A 17,409-nucleotide genomic window follows, 5' to 3' on the forward strand; every position below is an offset into this window, starting at 1 on the left:
TCTAATTAATTATATAATATTCCGTTTACCTTGACACTTCAAACTGTACTTCACGCAAAATAGCGCCTTCCAAGCCTTTGCCTAAGTTGCCCAGTAGTTCTACGCTTTCATTCCGAGAGTCAAGTGGAGTGTCCTCACTATTTTCTAGATAGTCCGTTTCCTTACCATTAAATTTATAAACACCAGAACTTCCTGCGAAAATTGTAGTTCCATCTTCAATACCGCATCTATTAGCCACTGCTAAGACTGCGTTTTTACCTTTAAACTTCCAGGGTTGTCTTAGGGATGCTCCCAAAAATGTTTTTTCTAGTAGAGCGTCCTTTATCGTTCCTTCGGAATCCACAAGGTCCGTAGTGTCTTCTTTATGTCTTTCATCCTTATAATATTGATGGTCTAGAGGCATTTTACTCTTGGCCAAGATACTTTCCAGGAGGGATGAATCTCTAAACCACTTAGTTCTTGCTTTGTAATATAAAAGAGGGAAAAAGCGCAGCATCCAGTAGTTCACATTTGTCATATCTGGTTCATCCATATTTTTGTAGTCACTCGTGCAGTTTTCAGAGGGCACTCTAGAAGTATGTTGCGAATCACCAATTTTAAGCTGGTAAACACCGTGAGATCCACTTAGGGGTAATCCTTGCTCCTTTAAACCAAAAGCTATTTTGTCCTTGGCGGCATTTAATAGCGAATCATTTTGTAAAACCTGCTTATCAGTGATCGAAGTGGAGTTTAGCCATGCCATAGAGCATAAAATCAACTCGACGTTATTATCCACACAGAACGAGGAAAATTCGAAGTGATTAAAGGGAGCTTTGAATTTATAGGGGCTTAGATCCATACAGATACCTATTGAAGACTTCAGGGTCACATCTCGAGTAAAGCTTTTCTCGTGAGGAAGTTTGGCACATTTTGGAAAATGCATGGGGAAAGTCTGAAATCCCTCTGGATTCTCCCCACAGTCCCAGTTCTCTTCAGTATCATAGAGAAAAGTTTTTCTATAGTTGAATACCTGCTTTCCCTCGGGGTCAATCACTAGCGCAGAATTATACAGCTTCTGCTCACCAGCTTGCTCAGGATACCCCATTATAGTATAACAGCGAAACTTCTCAGATACTGATTTAGCCAATTGGAAAGATGGCCCTTCACCTTGCCCAGTCACATAGGGTAGAATGTCGTTCTTAGAGTGAAAATTGTACCCCGTTAAGGCAAACTCAGGAAATAATATTATATCAGGCTTCACATATGTGGAACTTCTCGCCACTTTATCCAGAATACTCCATGTTCTCTTGATAGTCTGGTCCGTCTGCCCGATCTGGGGATTCAATTGAATAATAAGTACTTTCAACGAAACGAGAAGCTTGTTTGTCATTTCAATAATACGAGTTCCGCCCGCCAGGATTTCAACGATGATCATACAAGTTCCACTAACAATGATTTCTATTTTAACTTCAACTTTCTGAAAATACGCGGAAATAAGACCAATTTATTTCCGCAAAATGCTTGTCAGGGCTAAACACGGATATAAACAAGGTCTTGAAATATAAAAGCAAAAACAAATTTAAACCCTTCTATAAAATAATGAGGGCATAATGGGGCATACATAAAGTATCACTATAAACGAAAACAGAGAAAATGAAAAAAAAAAAATACTAATCTCAAAAGTAAAGTGAAGAGCATGACAGCTGTAAAAAGACAAAAGAAAACGAGAAGTTAAAATCAATCTAGTATAGCACGTATAAGCATGTCTGTCGTAGGGTCGTTAATTTTCTGCTTGGACTGTGGTGATCTTTTGGAAAATCCTAACGCTGTTTTGGGCTCCAATGTCGAGTGCAGCCAATGCAAAGCCATATATCCAAAGTCACAGTTCTCCAATTTGAAAGTCATCACTACAACGGCAGAAGACGCGTTCCCATCTGCATTAAGAGCTAAGAAATCTGTGGTCAAGACATCTTTGAAAAAGAATGAATTGAAGGACGGTGCTACCATCAAGGAAAAATGTCCTCAATGTGGCAATGAAGAGATGAACTACCACACTCTGCAACTAAGATCTGCAGATGAAGGTGCCACTGTTTTCTATACATGCACCTCCTGTGGCTACAAGTTCCGTACCAACAACTGAGCAGGCTGCCGCCGCAGGGAGACACATTTGTACACTAATATCATCCACTCCCATCCTGTAAGAATCTATAGAATATCATTTATAATACAATACTCTAAGTACTGCCTATAAATAGCATACATTATCAATATCACTCTTTTATTACAGTTGCACCTCATCGCTTTTGCTCTCATCATCTACGTGTAAAGTGATATATTGAATGAAAAAATTTATTTAGAAATAACCAGAAAATGCGTAGTATTTGGTGGATGTGGCAAAATGAAGTGTGAGTACAAGAGAGGTGGAAGCACAAGGTTACAACAGCAATCAACCATTAAATAGCATCATTTCAGAATGGCTGCTCGTCCACAACAACCTCCTATGGAAATGCCGGATCTATCCAACGCCATTGTGGCTCAAGACGAGATGGGTAGACCCTTTATTATTGTGAAGGATCAAGGTAACAAGAAGAGACAACACGGGTTAGAAGCAAAGAAATCACACATATTGGCGGCTAGGTCAGTGGCCTCCATTATCAAGACTTCTTTGGGTCCTCGTGGGTTAGACAAGATTTTGATTTCACCCGATGGTGAAATCACTATTACTAACGATGGTGCAACTATCTTATCTCAAATGGAACTAGATAACGAAATTGCCAAATTGTTAGTGCAGTTGTCCAAATCCCAAGATGATGAAATTGGTGATGGTACTACAGGTGTCGTCGTCTTGGCAAGTGCATTACTCGACCAAGCCTTAGAATTGATTCAAAAGGGTATACATCCAATTAAAATTGCTAATGGGTTTGACGAAGCTGCCAAGATAGCCATTGCCAGATTAGAAGACAGATGTGATGATATTTCTGCATCAAACGACGAGTTGTTCAGAGACTATTTATTGAGGGCTGCCAAAACTTCTTTGGGTTCCAAGATTGTGTCCAAAGACCATGATAGATTTGCGGAAATGGCTGTGGAAGCAGTCACTAGCATTATGGATAAGAGCCGTAATGACGTGGACTTCGATTTGATCAAAATGCAAGGACGTGTTGGTGGGACCATAAGCGATTCCAAGTTGATTAATGGTGTCATTTTAGATAAAGACTTTTCTCACCCACAAATGCCTAAGTGCGTTTTGCCAAGGGAAGGTTCCGACGGTGTTAAATTGGCTATATTAACGTGTCCATTTGAGCCACCTAAGCCCAAGACCAAGCATAAATTGGACATTTCTTCAGTAGAAGAATACCAAAAACTACAAACTTATGAACAGGATACATTTAAAGAAATGATAGATGATGTGAAGAAAGCTGGTGCAGATGTTGTCATATGTCAATGGGGGTTTGACGATGAAGCTAACCATTTACTGCTACAAAACGATTTGCCTGCTGTAAGATGGGTAGGTGGCCAAGAACTAGAACATATTGCTATTTCCACAAATGGTCGTATTGTTCCGAGATTCCAAGATTTGTCTAAGGACAAATTAGGTACTTGTTCCAGAATCTACGAAAAGGAATTCGGTACTACCAAGGACCGTATGCTAATCATTGAGCAAAGTAAAGAAACAAAGACTGTAACATGTTTTGTTCGTGGTTCCAATAAAATGATCGTGGATGAAGCTCAGCGTGCATTACATGATTCTTTATGTGTGGTACGTAACTTGGTTAAAGATTCGCGTGTGGTTTACGGTGGTGGTGCAGCAGAAGTGACCATGTCGCTGGCTGTTTCCGAAGAAGCTGACAAACAACGTGGTATCGACCAATATGCATTCCGTGGCTTTGCTCAAGCTTTAGACACCATTCCAATGACTTTGGCTGAAAACTCAGGCCTTGATCCAATTGGAACTTTATCTACATTGAAAAGTAAACAACTGAAAGAAAACACTTCTAACATTGGTGTTGATTGCTTAGGCTACGGGTCCAATGACATGAAGGAATTATTTGTCGTTGATCCCTTTATCGGTAAGAAACAGCAAATTCTTTTAGCCACTCAATTGTGTAGAATGATTCTTAAGATTGATAATGTCATCATTAGTGGTAAGGATGAATATTAATTTTGTATAAATAGATAATAAAAGATAAGTTTAATCGTATATCCCATAAGTTTCTATGTTATTTTTCTTCTTTCAAATGATCATTTTTAGTTACTTGAGTGTACGTATACTAGTATATAATAAGATGTACACGCATATTTAGATGAATTGTGGTGCGTTTCAATTGTTTGTTGATATGTTATTTTTACTTTTTTTTTGTTCTTATTTATTTAGTGTGGTTTTGAGGCTAATTTTGGTGATTCAAACCATGTTGAAAAGACTAAAGTTTCTAACAATTTCTGGACCGTATTCCTCATAGTCCTTCTTGGTGTGACAGTAACCTTTGAATTCTGCAGTTTGTGCCAGCAAGGAACCACCGAACCAGACAGCGTTTCTTTGCTTTCTATGGGAAATCACAGAAACATCCACACCAGTTGACTTTGTCCCGCTTAATAGTTCACTTTGCGCAATTCTATTATTTACAATCGATTTCAAATCTCTTTGTAAACGACGCCCGAAATCCTTAAACATGGTGGACCCACCTGATAATACGATGTTGTTGTATAAACCTTTACGAACATCAATAGGACATGCCTGAATTGTTTGATCTACCACCGTAGGCAAAGGAGTCAAGAAGTCTGATGATGCAATTTCAGGATTGAAAAAGATTTCTGGAGCCAAGAATCTTTCATAACCTATATCCACAGCTTTTCTCCTTGTTTTTTCTTGATTTTCCACCACAAATTGTGCGAATTTAGAAGGATCTCTATCAAATTTGTTAAACTCTTTAACAATATCTGGACAAACATAACAGTATTCTTGCTTGATCTTTTCTGCGGTTCTTAAAGAAGTGTCTGCTTCACCACGTTCTCTTAACAAGGATTGGATGAACAACGTGATGTCCCTACCAGCAATAGGAATGTTCTTGATGGCCGATCCAATAACGTAACCTTCCGCCACTGGAATGACGTGAGTGACACCGTCACCAGAATCTATAACGGTACCAGTTAGTGATCTATCTGTTACCTTAGAAGAGGTCCAAGAGGCGGCCAAAGCCAACACCGCTTGCACAGCAATGTATAGACCGGCACAATTGAATGATTCAAAAAAGATTTCAGCAACTTGTTCCCTGTTTTCTGGAGGATTCAATGGTGGTTCTGTCAATAAAAAGAAATGATCTTCAGGTTCTGTTCTTAAGTACTTGAAAATGGAATTTTCCCAGAACCTCTCCATGTGGTCCCAATTCTCCACTTGACCATGTCTAATAGGATAACTCAAAGAATAAGAGGGTCCTTGAGATGCCACCAAGGCCTCATTCCCAATGTAAAAATCCAAATCCTCTGTACCTCTCTTGCCGGACAAGTTGTTGGATAGCAGGCCACCGGTTACACCGTTAAAGTTGGTGGCAGACGTAGAATTACCGAAGTATGATGTATCGCTACCTGCTCCTGAAGATGCGCCGACGCCCGAAGCCTTCTTCGTATTGGAAGGTGCAGCTGTGGCTATGGCTGTGGGGAAGACCCACGAGGGAGAATCGTTACCGGCGAAACCAAGCTTGGTAAGCCCGGTACCATTGTCCATGACAACAGCGGGATTGTTTAAATACGACATCGGATGCTGGTTTCTTGCTCAATTGGGAGGTCTTGCACTGAGGGCATATTTTGATCGAACCTCTCTCATGTTCTTGTTTGAAACTTTTGAAAAGGGGTTTTCGCCTTTGAAAGCCGCGAAGGGCCGGGTGACGGTTGAAAAAAGTCCTTATCGAAGGAACTCAAGCCTGTAATAGAGAGTTCAATCATGGATCTACGAGAGTTATTGGGAGAAGGAAAGAGAGGTAGCCAGTGAGCGATTTTGCATTGTTATGAGACCGCATGAGGAGCCGAGTTGGAAAAGTAGAGTGTTGAAAACCGCTAACAACGATATGGACATGAACAGAGATGTACCGCTGGCACCGAATTTGGACATGAATATGAACATGAATATGAATATGAACAGGGACAGGAACGAGTCTGGCCTCCTTTCTAATAGATTTGGTGGGATGGTGGCAGGAAATACCGAGGACGTTAATTACCGGCCCATTTTGGACAATATTTTCCACGAATTGACTAGTGATTATGAGGACGAGCGGAGATTGGCTAGTAGTTCGTTATTCGATCTACTGGTGTCTTTAGAGCACGAGCTGTCGATAGAAGAGTTTCAGGGGGTCTCACACGAGATAAACAATAAGATCCTTGAGCTGGTTCACACAAAAAAAACGAACACCAGAGTGGGGGCTGTTCTCTCCATAGACACCTTGATATCATTCTATACATTCACTGAGGAACTGCCCAACGAGACTTCGCGGTTGGCTGGTTACCTTCGAGGTCTAATACCTTCCAATGACGTGGGTGTAATGAGGCTGGCTGCAAAAACTTTGGGTAAACTGGCCGTTCCGGGAGGCACATACACCTCTGATTTCGTGGAATTCGAGATAAAGTCTTGTTTAGAGTGGCTCACTGCCTCCACAGAAAAAAATTCATTTTCCAGTTCTAAGCCAGACCACGCCAAGCATGCTTCACTCTTGATAATAACAGCATTGGCAGAGAACTGCCCGTACTTGCTCTACCAGTACTTAAACTCAATACTAGACAATATCTGGAGAGCTTTGAGAGACCCGCATTTAGTAATCAGAATTGATGCTTCCACCACATTGGCTAAATGTCTCTCCATCCTACGAAATAGAGACCCTCAATTGACTAGCCAGTGGGTGCAAAGGCTAGCTACGAGCTGCGAATACGGCTTTCAGGTGAATACGTTGGAATGCATTCATGCAAGCTTATTGGTTTACAAGGAAATCTTGATCTTGAAGGACCCCTTTTTAAATCAAGTGTTTGATCAAATGTGCCTAAATTGCATAGCCTACGAGAACCACAAGGCCAATATGATCAGAGAAAAAATTTACCAAGTTGTACCCTTATTAGCATCATTCAACCCTCAATTATTTGCAGGCAAATATTTGCATCAAATCATGGACAATTACTTGGAGATTCTAACGAAAGCCTCGACAAAGAAAACACCACATTTTAAAGATGACAAGCCACAGATATTGATCTCGATCGGTGATATGGCATATGAAGTTGGGCCCGATATTGCCCCATATGTGAAACAAATCCTAGATTACATTGAACATGATTTACAAACAAAATTCAAAGTTAGAAGAAAATTCGAGGGTGAAATTTTTTATTGTATTGGAAAGTTAGCAATGCCATTAGGTCCCGTCCTGGCCAAACTGCTGAACAGAAATATCCTAAAGTTCATGTTCAGGTGCCCTCTTTCTGATTATATGCAAGAAACTTTCCAAATCTTGACTGAAAGAATTCCATCTTTAGGTCCAAAGATAAATGACGAACTGCTTAATCTAGTTTGTTCCACTTTGTCTGGTACACAGTTTATTCAACCAGGATCTCCAATGGAGATACCACCATTTTCGAAAGAAAGAGCCAGAGAGTGGAGAAATAAAAGCATCTTTCAAAAAACGGGGGAAAGCAACGATGATAACAGTGATGTAAGAATTATTATTCAAGCCTTCCGAATGCTAAGAAATATTGAAAATAAATTTTCGTTGGTGGAATTTGTGAGAGTTGTTGCCCTATCTTACATCGAACATACAGACCCGAAAGTAAGGAAATTAGCCGCACTAACATCTTGTGAGATTTACGTCAAGGACAATATATGTAAACAAACATCTTTACACTCTCTGAATGCTGTATCAGAAGTTTTGTCCAAGCTCTTAGCCATTACAATTGCTGACCCTAGACAAGATATTAGATTGGATGTTCTAAAAAATTTGAACTCATGCTTTGATTCACAGTTGGCCCAACCAGATAATTTAAGACTCTTGTTCACCGCACTACACGATGAATCGTTCAGTATACAATCGGTAGCAATGGAACTCGTTGGAAGGTTATCCTCAGTAAACCCGGCATATGTCATTCCATCAATTAGAAAAATATTACTAGAACTCTTGACGAAACTAAAGTTCTCAACTTCCTCCAGAGAAAAGGAGGAAACTGCAAGTTTATTATGTACCCTTATCAGGTCAAGTAAAGATATTACCAAACCATATATTGAACCTCTTTTAAACGTTCTTTTACCGAAATTCCAGGATTCTTCCTCAACGGTTGCGTCAACAGCATTAAGAACCATAGGTGAGCTATCCGTTGTAGGAGGAGAAGATATGAAAGTTTATCTTAAAGACTTGTTTCCATTGATCATCAAAACATTTCAAGATCAATCAAACTCTTTCAAAAGAGAAGCAGCTCTCAAAGCTTTGGGTCAACTTGCAGCCTCCTCTGGCTATGTCATTGATCCCTTACTTGATTACCCCGAATTACTGGGTATATTGGTTAACATTTTAAAGACAGAGAACTCCCAAAATATTAGAAGACAAACAGTGTCTTTGATAGGTATATTGGGCGCTATTGATCCATATCGTCAAAAGGAACGTGAAATTACCTCCACAACGAACATATCGGCAGAACAAAACGCCCCACCCATCGACATTGCTCTTCTTATGCAAGGTATGTCTCCATCTAATGACGAATATTATACCACTGTTGTTGTTCACTGTTTATTGAAAATTTTGAAAGATCCATCACTATCATCGTACCATACATCCGTAATACAGGCAATTATGCACATTTTCCAAACACTAGGCTTAAAGTGTGTTTCGTTTTTGGACCAAATCATTCCAAGCATCTTAGATGTAATGCGTACATGCTCTCCATCTTTATTAGAGTTTTACTTTCAACAACTTTGTTCTTTGGTCAGTATCGTAAAGCAGCATATTAGGCCACATGTAGATTCTATATTTCAGGCTATCAGAGATTTTTCATCGGTTGTTAAGTTACAAATAACGATAATAAGTGTTATTGAGGCAATATCAAAGGCTTTGGAAGGTGAGTTTAAAAGACTAATTCCTCTTACTCTGACACTTTTCCTAGTTACTTTAGAGAATGATAAATCTGCTGACAGGATTCTTTCAAGAAGAATATTGAGGCTATTAGAGACATTTGGTCCTAATTTAGAGGGTTATTCGCATTTGATTGTCCCGAAGATAGTGCAAATGGCTGAATTTACTAGTGGTAACTTACAGAGGTCTGCGATTATGACAATCGGAAAGCTGGCAAAGGATATCGATCTCTTCGAAATGTCATCAAGAATTGTTCATGCTTTAGTCAGGATACTAAGTGGTACAACAAGCGATGAACTCTCAAAAGTTATTATGAATACTTTGAGTTTATTACTTTTACAAATGGGTACATCATTTGCTATCTTCATTCCTGTCATCAATGAAATTTTAATGAGGAAACGTATCCAGCACACGATATACGATGATTTGACGAACAGGATACTGAATAACGATGCTCTTCCCACTAAAATTTTGGAAGCAAATACTACAGAAAATCCATCCACGGATCCAGTGGATGCGGCGGATGCAGGTGTTGCAAAGTTGCCCATAAATCAATCAGTTTTGAAGAGCGCTTGGAATTCCAGCCAACAAAGAACTAAAGAGGACTGGCAAGAATGGAGTAAGCGATTATCTATTCAATTGCTTAAAGAATCCCCTTCCCACGCACTGAGAGCTTGTTCGAATCTCGCTAGTATGTACTATCCGTTAGCTAGAGAACTCTTCAATACTGCTTTCGCAAGTATTTGGACGGAGCTTTATAGCCAGTATCAAGAAGATTTGATCGAGTCGCTATGCATAGCCTTGTCTTCTCCTCAAAATCCGCCGGAAATACATCAAACGTTATTAAATTTGGTCGAATTCATGGAGCATGATGATAAAGCATTGCCTATCCCAACTCAAAATTTGGGTGAATATGCTGAGAGATGCCACGCATATGCTAAGGCATTACATTACAAAGAAATTAAATTTATCAAAGAGCCTGAAAACTCCACAATTGAATCACTTATCAGTATCAATAATCAATTGAACCAAACGGACGCTGCAATTGGTATTTTAAAGCACGCCCAGCAACACCATTCGTTGCAATTAAAGGAAACATGGTTCGAAAAACTAGAAAGGTGGGAAGATGCACTACACGCTTATAATGAACGTGAGAAGGCAGGAGATACATCTGTAGGTGTTACTCTTGGTAAGATGAGATCTCTTCATGCCCTAGGTGAATGGGAGCAATTATCTCAACTAGCGTCTAGAAAATGGAGAATATCTAAATTACCGACGAAGAAATTAATTGCTCCTTTGGCAGCCGGTGCAGCATGGGGTTTAGGCGAATGGGATATGCTTGAGCAATATATTAGTGTAATGAAACCAAATTCCCCAGATAAGGAATTCTTTGATGCAATATTATATTTGCACAAAAACGATTACGAGGATGCTGGTAAACATATACTAAATGCCAGAGATTTGCTGGTAACTGAAATATCCGCACTAATTAACGAAAGTTACAATAGAGCTTATAGTGTAATTGTTAGAACACAAATAATCACAGAGTTTGAAGAAATAATTAAATATAAGCAACTGGCGCCTAACTCGGAGAAAAAACTTCATTATCAAAACCTTTGGACGAAAAGGTTGCTGGGTTGCCAAAAGAACGTTGATTTATGGCAAAGAGTACTCAGAGTGAGATCATTAGTGATTAAACCAAAACAAGATTTACAAATATGGATCAAGTTTGCTAATCTGTGTAGAAAATCCGGTAGAATGAGACTGGCTCAAAAGGCACTGAATATGCTTCTTGAAGGAGGCGGTGATCCTAGTTTACCAAACACCGCTAAGGCTCCTCCACCTGTCGTCTATGCACAATTGAAATACATCTGGGCTACAGGGGCACATAAAGAAGCGTTGAATCATCTGATAGGATTTACATCTAGATTAGCACATGATCTCGGTTTGGATCCGAATAACATGATTGCGCAAAGTGTCAAACTATCAAGTGCAAGCACTGCCCCGTATGTGGAAGAATATACAAAATTGTTAGCTCGATGTTTTTTGAAACAGGGTGAATGGAGGATAGCAACTCAACCAAACTGGAGAAATACAAATCCTGATGCCATTCTTGGGTCATACCTGTTAGCGACACATTTCGATAAAAACTGGTACAAGGCATGGCATAATTGGGCTTTAGCTAACTTTGAGGTGATATCGATGGTACAGGAAGAAACCAAATTAAACGGAAATAAGAATGATGACGATGATGACACAGCGATCAACAACGATCATATTCGAGCTGAAAGCAGCATTCTAGGAAGCGGTTCATTGACTATAAATGGAAACAGATACCCATTAGAGTTGATTCAAAGACACGTTGTTCCAGCAATTAAGGGTTTCTTTCATTCAATATCTTTATTAGAGTCCAGTTGCTTACAGGACACACTAAGGTTATTAACTCTTCTGTTCAACTTTGGTGGTATTAAAGAAGCTTCGCAAGCCATGTATGAAGGCTTCAATCTGATGAAAATTGGAAACTGGTTAGAAGTGTTGCCACAGCTAATTTCCCGTATTCACCAGCCAGATCCCACAGTGAGCAACTCCCTTTTATCTCTGCTTTCTGATTTAGGTAAAGCTCATCCACAAGCACTTGTGTATCCTCTAACCGTGGCAATTAAGTCTGAATCTGTTTCAAGACAAAAAGCAGCTCTCTCAATAATAGAGAAAATTAGAATTCACAGTCCAGTCCTGGTGAACCAAGCTGAGTTAGTCAGTCACGAATTAATCAGAGTAGCCGTTCTGTTCCACGAACTATGGTATGAGGGGTTAGAGGATGCAAGTCGACAATTTTTTGTAGAGCATAACATAGAAAAGATGTTCGCTACTTTGGAGCCTTTGCATAAGCACTTAAGTAATGAGCCTGAGACGTTAAGCGAGGTTTCATTTCAAAAATCGTTTGGAAGAGACTTGAACGACGCTCATGAATGGCTGAATAACTACAAAAAATCAAAAGACGTTAATAATCTAAACCAAGCTTGGGACATCTATTATAATGTCTTTAGAAAAATAACTCGCCAAATACCGCAATTACAGACTTTAGAGTTACAATACGTTTCACCACAGCTTTTGGCTGCTCGTGACCTGGACCTAGTAGTCCCTGGTACATATTCCCCAGGAAAACCCACTGTTAAAATTGCAAAGTTTGAACCGCTATTTTCTGTGATTTCTTCAAAGCAAAGGCCTAGAAAGTTCTCTATAAAAGGTAGCGATGGTAAAGATTATAAGTTCGTTCTGAAAGGTCATGAAGATATTAGACAAGACAGTCTTGTTATGCAACTGTTTGGTTTGGTTAACACTTTGTTGAAGAATGACTCAGAGTGTTTCAAGAGACATTTGGATATACAACAATACCCAGCTATTCCTTTGTCACCTAAATCTGGTTTACTGGGATGGGTTCCGAATAGTGACACGTTCCATGTTTTGATCAGAGAACACCGTGATGCCAAGAAAATTCCGTTGAACATTGAGCATTGGGTAATGCTACAAATGGCCCCTGACTATGAAAATTTAACTCTTTTGCAAAAAATTGAAGTATTCACGTACGCTCTCGATAATACAAAGGGCCAGGATCTCTACAAAATACTATGGCTAAAGAGCAGATCGTCAGAAACGTGGTTAGAACGCAGAACTACATATACGAGATCTTTAGCTGTCATGTCCATGACTGGTTATATTTTGGGGCTGGGTGATCGTCATCCTAGTAATTTGATGTTAGATAGAATTACCGGGAAAGTTATCCACATTGATTTTGGTGATTGTTTCGAAGCTGCTATTTTAAGAGAAAAATACCCTGAAAAGGTTCCATTTAGATTAACGAGGATGCTGACATACGCAATGGAAGTTAGTGGAATTGAAGGTAGTTTCCGTATTACATGTGAACATGTCATGAGAGTCTTAAGAGATAATAAGGAATCGTTGATGGCAATCTTAGAAGCATTTGCATTTGATCCATTGATCCATTGGGGATTCGACTTGCCTCCGCAAAAACTTACTGAACAAACTGGAATCCAATTACCATTAATAAATCCTAGTGAACTATTAAGAAAAGGGGCAATAACTATTGAGGAAGCAGCGAACATGGAAGCAGAACAGCAAAACGAGACTAGAAATGCTAGGGCAATGCTTGTTTTAAGACGTATTACGGACAAATTAACAGGTAACGATATCAAGAGGTTTAGCGAGTTAGACGTTCCTGAACAGGTCGATAAATTAATCCAACAAGCCACTTCTATTGAAAGGCTGTGCCAGCATTATGTTGGATGGTGTCCATTTTGGTGAATAGCATATTATTACATGATTCYACACTTGTTTATTATTTATTTCTGTGCATGTACTACACATCTGTATATATATATATGTATAAATATCATGTGTTATTATTATTATTATTATTACTATTATGATTATTATTTGATAAATCATTTTTAGTAGGGAGGGGTAAGGAAAAGCTCCCCTAGATGCAAACTTTGATTAAATAGAAGCTACATGATATTTTTTACAATAAACGTTGGCAATTTCAGTCCACTTGATTATGACTGGATGTTTTTCATGCAAATCAAAATTCGGATCAAATATTGATTTGCTGAGCACTTTATTGATTTGTAATTCTTTTTGAGCGTTAATGTAAGCCTTCCTGAGATCTTCATCTTCATCACCAAAGCGCGCCTGCAAGCCAAGTAAGATCCCTATAATTGTGCCAACTTGCTTACCTAATTGAGCCCCAGTGGGAAAGCCGTCATTGAAACCTTGTTGCAGATTGTCTTCTTTGGAACTTACAATCCCATCCAAATACCCTCTTTTGCTGTGTTCATCTCTTAATTTTAGCAAATCCGGCGACTGCTCAACCTCAGCATCGCTGTCTGATCCCCATACATCCTCCCAAGCGTTTGACATTTCTTTATATATCAAATCAAGATCGTTTTTCTTTGGCTCTTTTTGTACTGTGAAATTTTACTCATCGCTATTATTTTTCATTTTTCCAGCTTGCTAATTTAAAACCAATTAAGAGGAAACTTGAACAAACACGTTAATTCTATAACAATTAAAACGAAACAGTAGCAGTGAATACTGAAAAAAGTGGTGTAACCAATTGCAATGTTTGAAGGGTTTGGACAAAATAAGAAGCGTAAAACAACGAAGTTAGCTACAGAGCAGTCATTGGCACAACAACCATGGGTTGAAAAGTATAGACCCAAGAACTTAGATGAAGTGACAGCTCAAGATCATGCAGTCACCGTCTTGAAAAAGACACTACAATCAGCCAATTTACCTCATATGCTGTTTTATGGCCCTCCAGGGACTGGTAAGACATCTACCATTTTAGCATTGACCAAAGAATTGTATGGTCCAGAATTAATGAAATCAAGGATTTTGGAGTTGAATGCTTCTGACGAACGTGGTATATCTATTGTTAGAGAAAAAGTGAAGAATTTCGCAAGATTAACGGTGTCTAAACCTAGCAAACATGACCTGGAGAACTATCCATGTCCTCCATATAAGATTATCATTCTTGATGAAGCAGATTCAATGACCGCAGATGCACAAAGTGCTTTGCGTAGAACAATGGAAACTTACTCAGGCGTAACGAGATTCTGTATGATTTGTAATTATGTGACAAGAATCATCGACCCATTAGCATCCCGTTGTTCAAAATTCAGATTTAAAGCTCTAGATGCCAATAATGCTATTGATCGATTGAAATATATTAGCGAACAAGAGAACGTCAAATGCGACGATGGTGTTTTGACAAAAATCTTGGATATCTCTGCGGGAGATTTGAGAAGAGGCATTACGTTACTGCAGTCCGCTTCGAAGAGAGCACAATACTTAGGTGACGGTAAAAATATAACATCGATTCAAGTAGAAGAATTGGCTGGTGTGGTACCTCATGATGTTTTGGTGGAAATTGTCGACAAAGTCAAGAGTGGTGATTTCGACGAAATTAATAGATATGTGAACATATTCATGAAAAGCGGTTGGTCAGGTGCATCGGTGGTGAATCAGCTACACGAATACTACATTACCAACGATAGCTTCGATACTAACTTTAAGAACCAAATATCTTGGTTACTGTTCACTACGGATTCGAAGTTGAATAATGGTACCAATGAGCATATTCAATTACTGAACTTATTAGTCAAGATATCTCAGCTGTAATATACAGGCATTTTATAGTATCAATCTTATATAGAGGCGACAAAAAGACTAAAAATAACGAAAAAAACTTCCATAAACGATATATCTTGCTTCATGGTAATTAAAACTCATTCTGATACAAGTATTCTTTGAACTGAGCAAAGGCCTTACCTCGATGAGAGATAGCATTTTTGGCATCTTTGCTCATTTCCGCATACGTTAAACCATGACTTTCTAGAGGTTCAAAGATTGAGTCCCAGCCGAATGTAGTTGGACCACGACTCGAGACAATCTTACCTTTTGTAATGCCTTGAAAGAAATGATATTCGCCTTTGGAATCAGCAAAGCAAATAGTGGTCACGGCTTCGGCATTCTTGTTTTCAAATGGTTCCAGCATTTTCACAATCTTATCCAGTCCCATACTCTTCAGAAACCACTTGATATAAGCACCTGGCAAGCCATTAAATTCGTCAAATCTCAACGCAGTGTCTTCTACAAAAACCGGTTTACCTTTACCCAAGGCCGAAACAGCTTGCTTACCCTTGGCCAATGCAATAGCATTCAGGTCTATATCCTGCAATTCCTCAAGGTCTAGTGCTTCATTGATTAGATGAATAGTCTTATTATTGCTGTTGGCATCTTGGGCCAAAATTGACTGGACTTCTTTTAGTTTGTTGGCGTTACCAGTGACAAATACAATTTCGTTGTTGCTCATGTTGTGGTTGATTCCTTTTTTATGTATACGTGTTTCATGTCTTTTAGTAAAGAATACTACTTTTTTAACTCGAGGTTTGAGATTATTTGAAAATAAATAATTTTTTTGATATTTGATACATTCGTATATAATGGAGGGATGAGGGTTCTTAAAAGTATAAAATACAAGGTTACATGATGATTGATATTGCTATTATTGTCGTTGATGTTGCCGTCGGTGCACTCGATTAAGCAGTTGGAGCATATTCCAATTCGTTGCTATTTTCATAATCGTACATATCCAAGGCAACGATACAAGATTCTCTAACGACATCGACTTCATCGTTCAGGTAGGATTTCAAGACATCAACGACTTCTGGGGATGCAATGGCACCCAAGGCTTCGGCGGCTTCGTGTCTAACCATAGGAGCTTCTTCCTTTCTGCCCAAGACTTCGATCAAACTTGGGACAGCAGCTGGGCTACCTATTTGGCCAAAGACATAAGCGATTTCATGCTTGAAAAGAGATGATTCTGCGCTGAAACCAGTAGCCAAGGCCAAGACGGCTTCGTCGGTACCGATGTCTCTTAGTCTGAACATGGCTCTGTATCTTTGGAACAAAGGTTGCTTTGGATCGTTTAATAGTGTTTGTAGTTCTGGAACGGTAGCATCCTTGTCCAATGGTAGAGGTGGGGCTGGATCAATGCTCGAGTATAGAGATTGTTGCAAGCTTTCCTTGTCCTTGGCACCACCGTGGGTCCAGTTGATTCTGTTGATGGCCAATTCACAAGTCTCTCTTACAGCAACATGTGGGTCTTCCTTAGCGGCTCTGTTCAAGTCATCCAAAGAGCCCTTGTCACCTAGGGCACCCAAGGCTTCAGCGGCTTCGTGTCTGACCATTGGTTCTTGGTTTTGGTCCAGCATAACGTGTCTTAGAGTTGGAGCAGCGTCCAAGTTCTTGGTTTGACCCAAAACATAGGCGACTTCGTGCTTTAACAATTCAGACTTGTCGTTAACGAAGGACTCGGCGATGTACTCAATGGCCTTCTTGGCTTCTTCCGGCTTGGTAGCGAATTCCTCAGCAACGGTCTTCAAGTTGAATAGAGCTCTGAATCTGTTGGCCAAGACGGTCTTGCCGGATTTGTTAACCAAGATGTCTCTTAGTTGTTCTAAAGTACATTCATCGACGTTTTCTTGAAAGTGTTTTTCGAAGTTGGTGGACATGGTTTTTTTTTGCTTCTTGCGTGGGTTGTATGAAGATATACTACTATTCGTGACGACAAGGTGTAAACGTATTCTTGATTATAGAACTATATCTATCAGATCTACTCTATGTAATTTATATGATAAAAACTTTCCAGCTCATCGAGAAAATTTTTCTTCTCCCACGCAGAGCAAAAAAAAAAAAAATTTTTTTTATAGTTTTTCACTGCTCTCTGCGGGGAGTTCTAGGGAAGGGCCAGCTC

The 17,409-nt window shown here is 39.4% G+C and overlaps 9 protein-coding genes across 9 annotated transcripts; 4 read left to right on the forward strand and 5 right to left on the reverse strand.

Moving 5' to 3' along the window:
- Positions 1-25: 25 nt before the first annotated feature.
- Positions 26-1,414, reverse strand: NTA1 (amidase; the record flags this gene model as incomplete). The annotated part of the gene is made up of 1 exon (XM_018366159.1): positions 26-1,414. The coding sequence occupies one exon, from the start codon at positions 1,412-1,414 to the stop codon at positions 26-28; it is 1,389 nt and encodes a 462-aa protein (XP_018221365.1).
- A 327-nt stretch (positions 1,415-1,741) lies between these two features.
- RPA12 (DNA-directed RNA polymerase I core subunit RPA12) lies at positions 1,742-2,119 on the forward strand (the record flags this gene model as incomplete). Its single annotated transcript, XM_018366160.1, has 1 exon — positions 1,742-2,119. The coding sequence occupies one exon, from the start codon at positions 1,742-1,744 to the stop codon at positions 2,117-2,119; it is 378 nt and encodes a 125-aa protein (XP_018221366.1).
- Positions 2,120-2,452: 333 nt separating this feature from the next.
- CCT5 (chaperonin-containing T-complex subunit CCT5) lies at positions 2,453-4,141 on the forward strand (the record flags this gene model as incomplete). The annotated part of the gene is made up of 1 exon (XM_018366161.1): positions 2,453-4,141. One exon carries the CDS (start codon positions 2,453-2,455, stop codon positions 4,139-4,141), a length of 1,689 nt encoding a protein of 562 aa, XP_018221367.1.
- A 240-nt stretch (positions 4,142-4,381) lies between these two features.
- ARP3 (actin-related protein 3) lies at positions 4,382-5,731 on the reverse strand (the record flags this gene model as incomplete). Its single annotated transcript, XM_018366162.1, has 1 exon — positions 4,382-5,731. One exon carries the CDS (start codon positions 5,729-5,731, stop codon positions 4,382-4,384), a length of 1,350 nt encoding a protein of 449 aa, XP_018221368.1.
- A 250-nt stretch (positions 5,732-5,981) lies between these two features.
- Positions 5,982-13,394, forward strand: TOR1 (phosphatidylinositol kinase-related protein kinase TOR1; the record flags this gene model as incomplete). The annotated part of the gene is made up of 1 exon (XM_018366163.1): positions 5,982-13,394. One exon carries the CDS (start codon positions 5,982-5,984, stop codon positions 13,392-13,394), a length of 7,413 nt encoding a protein of 2,470 aa, XP_018221369.1.
- Positions 13,395-13,586: 192 nt separating this feature from the next.
- On the reverse strand, positions 13,587-14,009 carry YAE1 (Yae1p; the record flags this gene model as incomplete). The annotated part of the gene is made up of 1 exon (XM_018366164.1): positions 13,587-14,009. One exon carries the CDS (start codon positions 14,007-14,009, stop codon positions 13,587-13,589), a length of 423 nt encoding a protein of 140 aa, XP_018221370.1.
- A 201-nt stretch (positions 14,010-14,210) lies between these two features.
- On the forward strand, positions 14,211-15,272 carry RFC2 (replication factor C subunit 2; the record flags this gene model as incomplete). Its single annotated transcript, XM_018366165.1, has 1 exon — positions 14,211-15,272. One exon carries the CDS (start codon positions 14,211-14,213, stop codon positions 15,270-15,272), a length of 1,062 nt encoding a protein of 353 aa, XP_018221371.1.
- A 100-nt stretch (positions 15,273-15,372) lies between these two features.
- HAM1 (nucleoside triphosphate pyrophosphohydrolase HAM1) lies at positions 15,373-15,966 on the reverse strand (the record flags this gene model as incomplete). The annotated part of the gene is made up of 1 exon (XM_018366166.1): positions 15,373-15,966. The coding sequence occupies one exon, from the start codon at positions 15,964-15,966 to the stop codon at positions 15,373-15,375; it is 594 nt and encodes a 197-aa protein (XP_018221372.1).
- A 226-nt stretch (positions 15,967-16,192) lies between these two features.
- Positions 16,193-17,167, reverse strand: LIA1 (deoxyhypusine monooxygenase; the record flags this gene model as incomplete). The annotated part of the gene is made up of 1 exon (XM_018366167.1): positions 16,193-17,167. The coding sequence occupies one exon, from the start codon at positions 17,165-17,167 to the stop codon at positions 16,193-16,195; it is 975 nt and encodes a 324-aa protein (XP_018221373.1).
- Between the last annotated feature and the right edge of the window lie 242 nt (positions 17,168-17,409).

Source organism: Saccharomyces eubayanus, chromosome X (assembly GCF_001298625.1).
Source record: "Saccharomyces eubayanus strain FM1318 chromosome X, whole genome shotgun sequence".
In the NCBI taxonomy this organism is placed as follows: domain Eukaryota; kingdom Fungi; phylum Ascomycota; class Saccharomycetes; order Saccharomycetales; family Saccharomycetaceae; genus Saccharomyces; species Saccharomyces eubayanus.